At 43.5% G+C, this 11,160-nt stretch overlaps 1 protein-coding gene across 2 annotated transcripts; it reads right to left on the bottom strand.

Moving 5' to 3' along the window:
* Positions 1-902: 902 nt before the first annotated feature.
* HSD17B2 (hydroxysteroid 17-beta dehydrogenase 2) lies at positions 903-10,780 on the bottom strand. 2 transcript variants are annotated; one of them, XM_015874178.2, is made up of 5 exons: positions 10,427-10,780; positions 6,464-6,676; positions 6,122-6,307; positions 3,814-3,951; positions 903-2,813 (listed from the first exon to the last, which is right to left on the bottom strand). In XM_015874178.2, the coding sequence occupies exons 1-5, from the start codon at positions 10,506-10,508 to the stop codon at positions 2,455-2,457; spliced, it is 978 nt and encodes a 325-aa protein (XP_015729664.1). In that variant the 5' UTR covers positions 10,509-10,780; the 3' UTR covers positions 903-2,454. The 2 variants fall into 2 exon arrangements, with proteins under 2 accessions (XP_015729664.1, XP_015729663.1); XM_015874177.2 differs by lacking the exon at positions 10,427-10,780 and adding an exon at positions 10,003-10,316.
* Between the last annotated feature and the right edge of the window lie 380 nt (positions 10,781-11,160).

Genomic DNA, 11,160 nt, shown 5'->3' with positions numbered 1-11,160 from the left:
GAATTTGAAAACAGGCTCAAGTTATGTATTTAAGTAAATTAACCACCATATCTCCATTTCCCTTCCTCTCCTCCCACTCCCAAAACAGTTTCATCCCTTAAAGAAGGGAAAAAACCTGGACGCTGGTCCTTGAGAGCAGGAGCTGCATCAGCTCTAATACAGACACAAGCACTTTGGCTACAACCTCCCTTAATTTATTCTCCTGTTCTCACAGCCACCAGCCATTTTCAGCTTGGATTCTTCTCAAGTTAAGCCATTAACAACAGAAAATCACCTTTAACGTTGCAACCTGTTAAACGATGAATAATTCAGTAATATGTTACAACAGAATTATCCTTAGAAAACAAAGTACGGTCCCCATAGGAATGAAACACTAACAACCCTTGATCCCACAATCACTTGGGACTGACTAAATCGTCTTTATCATTAGTGGAAGATGAATAAAATAGCTATTTAAAATATAAGTTTCCTGAGAAATAGAAGTTAAAATAATTTAAAAATAAAAATCAAATCTTCCAGGTGAACACCTAGTTTAATCAGTCTGCAATACACAAGGTAATACTCCTATTAGGGAAGCAAAGGAGAGAAAAATTTACATTTTATAACCGCTGCCAAATAGCGCAGTGGTGATTAAGGGTTGTTATGAAGATTGCCACATAAAATAGCGCACTGGCTGCCAAAGGGAATTTGGGTTGTATAATGTTTGCGAGCACCTAAGGGCCAAACTCCAGCCAACCCAAGTTACAGTTCAACCAGATGCAAAGTGAAAAACCAACACCTCCATCCAGGATTGAGATGAGATGTTAGGTAGTTCCCTCACTCTGATGGCAGCCAGGATTCAGCCTTTCTGGTTGTAGCATTGGTCCCTAGTAGTGTACAAAGTCAAGACGGGACAAAAAGAGTCAGAGCAATTCATTTTATTATACATTTTTTACAGGCAGATCAAAAAGTTTTGTGAAGTAAATAAAAGGTAGAAATTGATAGAGAGACTGAAACAGTCACAGACTTCCTGAGAGAGAAACATTTGTAGTCATATTTTCCTGAAAGGATGGCACAAAAAACATCTACAAGTGAGACTGATACTGATATAAACCCACAAGGAGCGAAGCCACCATAGATAAAAGCAATAATAACAACAGGTTGTAGAGGAAAGGAGGATTTCCAAACCAGGATTCAAACTGAAATAGCGAGACAAGTCTGCAGAGCATCCTCCAGGCACATATAGAGTCTGGTATTGCTGTATGGGGTACAGAAAGGAGACAGAAGTATTACAAACACAAATTTAACTGAATTTTGATCAGGACTATGTAATGCAAGTAGTATTACGACAAAAGATGAGAATGTCAGGACAGGAAAAACGCACCTATGTTGAAAGCCCAGAAAATAACAGCTTACCCTCTTCATCACATGAAGGGAAGCAAGGCAAGATACAAATGGCAACACCAAGGGACTCAAGGGATAGGACTTATTCCAGAACATCACATTCTTAAAAAAATCAGGTGATGCTAAAAAGGGAATGAGGTAGGAAATCAGTACTGTTCAACTTCAGGTATTGGAAAGGGTTCTAAAGAACACACAGGAGGGCAACTACAAATGGATTCAGGAGGAGTGACCAAAAGCACAAGACTCGTGGGATGAATGCAACCTCTACGAAAACAGGGAAAACAGGCAAGGATTCAGAAAAAGAAAGTGAACAAAATCATGAATTCTTCATTAATGACAAAACTGAATAAAGTATCGTCTAGAGAGAAGCAAGATCAATTTACTCATTATTACAGATAAAGCAGGAAAAGCAAACACAGGCCGAACAGTGACATGAAATTAGCAGCCAGGATCCCTGTTCTTAGTAATACACTGCAGGAAGGAGATGGTTGGCACCTTGATGAAGATCTTCATCTGTCTTTGTTCATTTTCCTCCTCATACTGTTTGTGATGTTTATAATGTATCCTCTGCAGACTGAACAACACAATACTTCACAGAATTTGGGGGGAAAAAAAGTCAATCATTTCTCAGGTTTGACAAAGAGAACCATATTTAAAGGAATACGGAAGCTGCAGTGAAAAGGATGCACATTAAACATTTATAAGTCCTTCTAGTGGTGGGAGTACACAGCTTTTTCTAATGTTTAGAAAGGTTGTTAACTAAAAGATTGATTAAAAAACAGGTTCGATATCTGCCAATGTGTTGGTAGTGGTTGTTGAAGCAGACGGGGCTATATAGCCTCATGTGATAACTTACACTAAAGACAAACAGTTACTCCAGAAAGACCAAACCTGTGCCTTCTACTTGTTTACCCACCACTTTTCCTGAACACTACTCTTAATGCAGAGATTTCACTCCACTCACAAGGCAACTCAGACTTGATATACCAGAGACAGTACAATAATTAGCAGTGCCCTAAAACAGAGTTCTTCCCACAGTGATCACAAATCTGATAAATGCCAGTGGATACCTTAGAGGTCCTCGTTCTCAGCTTCCGATGTCCTCAGCGCCTGTGGGATGGACTGAGGTCCCAACGACTTACTAACTAAGAAGTCATAGAACCAGACTGGGAAGTAGCAGAAGATGCAGAGCATCACGTAAGCCCCTTTGCCAGGAGTATACAAGCCACGTGGTCGTTTGGAGAGCAATGCATGCAGGATGGAGTTCAGCACTGGCGTGAGGTCGGCATCGCAGTGCGAAGGGATGCGCAGCAGGTAGCTTTTCAGCCCCAGCAGGTAGTCCCTGCCATAGTCCTGCTGTACGTCCACTGAGAGGTGCTCCACCAGCTCTTTCTCCTGTTTCACCCATAGCTCCGATGTGCCTTGGATACCTGCAGCAGCAACACCATGGTTGAAAGTGAGTTTGGGGTTGATCATAAAGAAATTAAATCATGATCTGTAGGCAATAAGCCCTTCCCTGCCACTGAGCCTGGAGTCACAGTTGTTCTGAACTGCACAAAGGAAGAGCAAAACACCTGGTTAGTTACAACTGCATGGTGTTAATACACCGTTCTGTTACCAGCTCTACTCAAAAGGGTATCATTTTCCTCCCATATCATTCTGTTTTGTAAAAACTCTTTCTTAAAAAACAGGTATTTCTAATTAGTATTTATTAAAAGGAGATTTCATTGAAAGAAGAGAGAGATAGGCAAAGTAAGATGGGCAAGATTAAACTGGGTTGGCCCAGTGCCTCTCTCATGAGTGACACTGGTATTTTAATAAGCTGTTTCACGAAGAATGAAACTTGTATTAGACAGATGGAAAAAAAAAATTCATCTTATGTAAGAATGAAAGCAGTTGCTTTCCAATGCATTGCTTGCAAATGAAGACGTATCTTTAAAGAAATGTTTACAGCTCCAATACTGGGACTTGTCTTGACAGGTGATGTTCCCATCCAGGAGTCTGGAAATAGCACAGCAGATTCCTGAAGGTAGAAACCTGGGGATGCTGGCAGAGCCCAGCACATAGGAGGGAAAGCATTCAAGGGAAAAAGCTACTGCCCCCTCCCCCAACAAGAACAGAGGGAAGATGCAGAATGATTCTGAAGACAAACCATGTCCCATCACCTGAAAGGTATAACAAGATCACAGTATCCTTTAATGGAGAACTCTGTGCAAACACTGCCAAAGCAAAGAGTACAGCTCTCTGCCCTGGCTCACACGGCAGAGATGTGAGACCTGGAGGGGAGCAGCAGTCAAAAAACATACATCTTAATTTCTGTAATCAACATGAGGAATAGGAAAGTGCTCAGACTCGTTCAAGAGCTCCCCTCAAGGACATGGAACTGCAGGAAAAAAGAGGCAGGAACTATCTAAAGTGTCAAACACCAACCTGTTCTGAAGCCTGATGGATGAATTGCAGCAACTTTGATTCCCCATTTGGAAAGCTCCTGCCTCATTACTCCAGAAAACATGGACAGAGCTGCCTTTGATGCTCCATATGCAGCATACCTCGGTAGTGGAATGCCTCCTGCAGGAGCAATATAAACATGATAAAGCTTAACACTGGCTCTTTCCAGCCTTTATTTCAGTGATTTAGAAGGAAGATTATAGCACAACCAGAATTACGTGGCTCTCTCTGAGGTTAAAGACAAGTCGGTGAGGGAATCATTTCTTCCTGGAGGTTAAAAAAAGTGTGAACTGTAAATTAGCAGTTGCTTATAGCATTTATGCTCAGTAACTCCTTGTAAGATATCATCTGAGGCAGAAAACATGAAGTTTAATTTGCAGCACTCTTTACCCTCAAATGCAATACAACTGCTGGTTTCCAAAACACAGATAATGCTTTACTTTGTATAAAAAGTGAAAGGATAGATTAATACTGCTATTCCTGTTGTCACTAGAACTAATCTCAAACTCCTATTATAAACTAAAGTTACAACAGAGCAGGTGATCTCAACTCCAGCTTTACAAAAACACACACATCCCTTCTCCTCCACAGGCAAACCACTCCTGCTTGCATGGGCAGCCCAGCACAACCTCTGGGACAGCCTCCATTTCAGACAGAACATTGCTGTCTCAGTGTATTTGAAGCTTTTAAAAGAAAACATTTGAAAGTGGGTGGACTTCTTAATCACTCACTGGTGTCATTTGTTGAGGTTTTTGTTTTACTGTGACGACCAGGATATCACAGGAGCTCCGGATGCAGAATCAATTCTTTGAAGAAGTCAGGCCAGTCATATGTTAATTTTTCTCCTGTATGCATCTGAGAAAACATGAGTCTCAATTGGTTTGAGCCAATTGAATCACATATGCTCTCCCTCTGAGGTCAGGGTAACCTCAAATCCAGTTAATGTAGCTCTCTGCAGGCAGGAATAGGCTAAGCACAATCAGACCTCACTAACTTTTCTGCTAATGTTTTACCAAAGGACCCTCAGACCCCATGTTAAGAGGAAGCTACTTACCCAAAACAGAACATCTGTGAACATCTATAGTTTAAGCAAGGTCATTATTAACTCCTTTAACAGCAAATTATTCAGCACAGGGAAGCTCTGTTTATCCCTGCAAGACAGCTTGGGTACTCACGCCAAGAATCAAGACATCTGCCACAAAATACCTAAAATACAAGCTTCACTTGGGCACTCAGAAAATAGAGCTGTCCTCTGCTTCTGGGCTTGAAAGGGCAATGGTCCGTCATTAATAAAAAATTAAAAAAAAAAAATCAGGACTTAATTGCTAGCAATGAGACATTAATACACATTCGGAGGTACAAAAACATTCCTGGAATTGAAATAAAGACAGAAGATGACAATACAACAGCCAGGCTGATGCCACATCCTTGAGGTATGCCAGAAGCTCACGGTAACACCTTGGCAATAAAGCAGGATTCAAGTGGACACAAACTGCACAGAGGTGGGAACCCAAGCAGACAGGGCAAAGGAAAAAGAAAAATCCGGATATGGCAAACCCCAAAGAGGTCTTGCAAGGATACCTTCCAGCATCATGACATCCTGCTTCTAGCAGGTCTCATTTTCAAAAGAGCATTCATGCTCCTCAGCTGTTGGCTATCAGATAGCGATATTACTCCCACTCCCATCTTAGACTCAGCTGTCATCCTAGAATAGAAGGTTATGTTATAAGGGCATATATGCATATCCACATTAATGCATGTGGCAAATGTCATGAACTTACCCAAAATATATTTCTACTTTAATTTTAACCCAGTGTATTAAATAAACTAGTCCAGTTGAGCCTTTGGCTGTAACCAGCCTAAGTGGAAGAATGCCTGTTCTAGCTTAAGTCAGAAAACCTTTGTGCATCGCCATGGTGTGGTTGAAGGGTGCACAAACAAAGGTGTTGGCAGAATTCTACTGTAATGTGCTCTAGAAAACTCTGTGTTTTATTGCTCATCTTCCTAGAAGGAAATCAGAACTACCCCTCACAGCAACTACAACAGAAGGTCAGAATTGTACAGTTCTATGTAGCAGTGTATCTTTAGTTATACTGAACTCTTCTTCAAGAGCTGATTTCTGAAAACAGCCTATTCAACAACAGAAGCCTGCACTGCTTACTTAAATACTAATTCCCTGGGCATGCCTACAATCGAGACCAACCAACATTTCCCTTAGCATTTATGCCAAGGAGGTGAATTGCTTTTCCTGTTGTACCAGTCCTTCTCTTGGTGCTCTCACTCGGCTCACCTGTCATACTGGACATGTTCACGAGCCTCCCCTGGGATTTCCTCAGTAGAGGCAGGAAGGTCTTGGACACCTCCACGGCCCCAAAGAAGTTCACCTCCATGCACTTCCTGTACATACTCATGGGCAGCAGCTCACCGTCAGCAGGGAAGCCCAGGATGCCTGCGTTGTTCACAACTCCCCAGAGCCCTGGGAAGAGGAGAAAACAAAAATACATAAGCTCCGGCTGCCCACACACTTTGGGGTGGAAATAACCTATGTACATAAGAGACAATGAAGTCAACAGGTAAGAGGTGCCTCTAAATAAATAGACTAGTATCCCATAGAATGCCACAAAAGCAGTACCTGTGTTTTGCACTTTCTCTGAGACTTGCAGGTAGGCTTCCTTGACCTGGGTGGGATTGGTTATGTCCAGCTGCAGGAGAGACAGCCTCTGGGAACAGGTCCGCCTCAGTTCCTCAGCTCCAGGGCCATCCTTATTCAAAACTCCAGCAAACACAATGAACCCCAAGTTATCCAGGTATTTGGCCAGTGCGTGTCCAATCCCAGTGTCGCTTCCTGAAAGAATCCAAGGACAGATAAACTTGAAGTGTCTCTAAGTCATCATCATCACTAACACAGAGGGAGGCAGAGGTCGTTGAAAACGCACAGATGTAACCAAAGGAAAGATGAAAGAAGATAACTAAAACATAGAGCAGGAAGGGAGGTTTCAGTGACAAGCCAGTTCTTTGTATGTTCAGTAAACACCAGTAAACACCATCCCCCCCTCACTCAGAGCTGAGGGTAACAGCTTACACTGTCCCACAGAGATCCCGAGATTCATTCCATTCATACAGAAGAACTAAAACCACAAGTTGACTTAACACAAACACTCAAAACCCCAATAAGAAAGTATCTAGGAAAAAATGAAAATCCAGAATTTAATGTGAAATCTCAACAGGACAAAGCATTTTAGGGCACTGCAATTCAAATAAAATGAGTTACATTTCTTCACTCAAGGAAGTTGTGTTGTTTTATTCAAGTATCCACCACCCAGATCATTCTGATGAACACTTTTGGCCACAGATTACCACCAAGCTAAAGCAAAGCAACTTTGTCTTTAGCTGCAAAAGGACTCAGTGCTTTCCAGCACTAAGAAAACTCCAAAAAGGCATTTTCAGGCTCAACCAAGCTACACCAGCTATTTGATTTGTGCAAACTTGCATCAGAATTTCTTTTTATCCTCTCTTCTCTCTAGCATCAAACTTATTCCCAAACCTTGTACTGTAATAACATTTACATATAAAGCAACAAACTGCCAAATGCGTGAGGCACCACTAATGTAAGTGCACAGGAACAACCAGGCTCGTACAGATCCTCTCACCAAGTAAGCTCTGCTTCCAAACCCATTTTCAGCATGGGTGAAAACCCACACTTGAAGAAAAGGGATGGGACTTCAGGTGGCTTTTTGCCATTTCCGTATATGCAAAGGAGTGCAAGTCTCACTGTGTAACCTTACCAGAAAGGTATGAGGGTTAACCTGTGATTCCAGCACAAAAAGGCAGGTATTACAACCATTGATAATGGGCCAGCTCCTGCACCCAAAACCCTCAGTCAACAGAGCTTGACTGCCAAAGAGACTCATCTTAACTCGTGCTAGATCTCTATTTCTGGGCTTTATCTTCTATATGAGACTTTAGTACTGAAAGATGGAAAAGAAATTAATTCCAGGTGATTTAAAAGAAACGTGTACTCAGTGCCTGGATCAATCAGCACAAGATGTTGAAACAAATTACTCATGCTCTGTTTAATCCCTTCTCTAACAAATGCTTTCTGGTATTCTTGAAATCTGCCATTTGTTGACAATGTACCAGACCATGACATCCATCACATTTCATTTCTCACAGCACTGGTCTGGAGGAGATGAACAAACCTACATTCCTGGAAATCCATAGGAAACATGATGAGGCCTGCAGATACCCCAGTGACATGATGGATTTCTGGGTAAAGTTGGGGGTGGGAGTACTCTGTCTTTCTCTCTTCTACTGAGAAAGAGATTTCTGGCTCAAATCCCAACTCCTCCGTCCTCTCCAGTAGGGACACAAACATGAAGCTGCAACACAGCTTGAACTGAGGAGGGGGCAGAGGAATTAGAGACCTTCCCCCACAAACAAAACAGCCATCTGTGAATCGCTGGAAAACTTGTTTTAAGAGAGGGAGTCAGTACAGATAGCAACCGAGTCATTACTAAGAACTTCAATTCACCCTGAGCATCAGGAACACAGGGCACACACTAGGAATAGAAAGACCAACTGAGCTGGAGAAATTCATCCCACTCAACACACAATAATCAAGGCAAGAATTCCACAATCCTGCTACCCTGCATCTTCATGACAGCTCTTTTTTTTCGGTTTGGTCTATCAAACCCAGTTGTGCCTGGGGCCACCGCTGAGGACAACAAAACACTCAGTCCCAACATGAGGGTTAATGGAAATGTTTCATCTGTGTTCCAGACTGCTCACACACCTGCTTGTGTGAAAGAGCATTTGGACAACAGAGCTGTCAAGTTACTGGTGTGAATTACAGACAGCAGCAGCACACGATGACCAGAACCACATCTGAAAGCCCAGAGAGAAGCACTGAGGTCACTGTGTGCCCTAGCCAAAGGCAGCCATGGGCAATATGGGGCAGCTGCAACACTCCACACAGGGCTGGAAGGTGCAGAGAAATAATTTCCTATTAAAAGCTTGCCTCAGGTCTCTTCTAAACTGGAGAAAAGGACCCCAAAACTGAGTTAAGGGCACTGAGCACCTCTGTTCTGTCTCACAGGGGTGGGGGAGTAAGTGCTGCAGACAAGGCAGCTGAGAACCACACTGAGTAAATCACTTTGTTTAAGGAGGGTCAGATTGCGTACCGTCTGAATTCAAAGAGACCCAGAAGAGCTTCCACAGCTGCATCAGCTACCAGAGGTGTCTGAACTTGTATTTGTTTGGGACAGTTGTAGCACAGGTACAAAGAAAGCACAGCCCATGCCCAGGGCCCCTCCTCACCCTGGCTACAAAAAGAGATCTCGCTTGCCCTGTACTCACTGGGCTCTGTATTTAATCCCCACAGCAGTGCTGTCAGGCAGCTCTAAATCACCTCCAGGAGGTCCCTATAAAGCAGAATGAAATGCTGCAATAAATAGCTCAATCATCCAACGCAACTTGACTCAGCTTTCCATAGGGAAAAACAGGAAGAATGAGTAGGTGGGCATTCCAGTTCAGAAGCCTGATTAACACAGACAGCAACACCAAAAGTCTCAGAAGAAACAAAAGCAGAGCCACAAAACTACAAAAACGCCATCCCTGAAAACCAAAGGAGTCTCAGAGTTCATTACCTCTGAACTCCCCGGCCAGCGGGGCAAATCACTCACTCCCAAACATACTTTATTTCATAGAGACAGCACCAAAGCAGTGCCTTGAATTGTCGGCACAGAGTATGCAGCACATCAGAAGACAGCAGTACCTCAGCAGCCAGAGCAGCAAATTGAAACAAACAGAAGTAAAGCACGAGTGGAGCGTTCTGAGGGCTCCCAGAAATTAATGTCTCTCCTGAACAATTAACCCACTGTAAGTATTCTCATGGGCTTTTTTTCCCCCCCAACCAGTTGTTTTCACAAGCATATCTTAAAAGCTACTTCTAAGGATTAAATGAAACTCTTAAAATAATGGCATCTATTAAGATGCTTCTCTACTTAAGTTCTAAAAAAGGAAAAAAGAAAAAGAAAACATCTCTGGAAAAGCAAGTAAAACAAGAAGAGAACAGCACCAGAAACATGCATTTAGAGAACTCCAGCCTAAAGAACAGAAACTTTTCCAGCACAGTTCCATGCAGAGCCCATCTTTGTGCCTCAGGTTCCTTACCTGTGATGAGCACAGCTTTGTCACCCACAGGCAGTGGCCCTGCATCCAGGTACGCTGAGCAGCTGAGCCATATGCTGCAGAACACTACGAGCCCCCAACACATGCCCAACACAGCCACACACAGCAGTCCGAACAAGGCAGCCAGCACACTTCGGAGCAGCACGTGGGCTCTGTAACTCCTCTTGGCCAAGCAGAGCCCAAAAAGCACAAGGATGGCCACACAGAGCCATCCCAAGGGGCTGCTGGGGAGAGCATCCATCACCCAGGCACCAGGCAGGAAGGCAGAGCAGGTGCTGCTGTCTGCAGCCCACTTATATAGGGGCAGGGTGAGGGGTGGGGCGGGGAGAGGGGACTGTGAAGGTTTGACATAATCTCACTCACCCTTGGCATCTGCAATGAGCAGGAGCCTTCTGGCTTTTCTTACCTTTTATTCCTTCTGCCTGACAGCTCCACCTTCTGCATAATATGCTGGCTGGGTAATGATTGACAGCAGTGGGAATGGACATGATGCAGCAAGCACTTGGCTTCGGGAAGAAATTCACCGCTATATGTTCTGTGTGTCCTTACAGAGCATTTCCCCAGGGATGTTATAAAGAAAAAGAAAAGAAAGGAAGAAGAAGAAAAAACAAACTGCTTGATTTACAGGAAAAGTCCTGTGTGAAAACTTTGGCTGTGATTTCTGAGGAGTTGGGTGTGATGGGGAATCTCGGGGTGGGATGGCACAGGTGGTGCTGCCATTGAGGGCAGCCTGTTAAGCAATGACACATGGCACACCTGTGGGGAGCTCTCAGCACGGCTCCATTAACATTGATTAAGGCAGGAAGCATCCCTTCCATACCCAAAGCAAACCACAAACACACATGCAAATGATTCACTGTATTTGAGAGATCTGACAGCTACCATGCTGTACTCTGAAAGTTGTTTAAAGAAGAAAAGGGTGTTGTAATTCACCCCGCTATAAGGCATGAACTGCAGTTCAGGCATGTTTATCTCTGTAACAACCCCCCCTAACTGGTCTGAGATCACAACCAGCCCACAGGATGCATGTATTTGCAGACAGCCCTACTTCAGACACAGTGAGGTGGAAACTCAGTGTGCAGACCTAGCATGGGACACAGCACATTTCCATTCCGTTTTTCCTCTGTGGTTTTCCTCTGT

The sequence above is a fragment of the Coturnix japonica genome, chromosome 11, assembly GCF_001577835.2.
Source record: "Coturnix japonica isolate 7356 chromosome 11, Coturnix japonica 2.1, whole genome shotgun sequence".
Lineage (NCBI taxonomy): Eukaryota > Metazoa > Chordata > Aves > Galliformes > Phasianidae > Coturnix > Coturnix japonica.
Note: the sequence above shows the minus strand (reverse complement) of the source record. Positions and strands in the feature narration are given on the sequence as shown.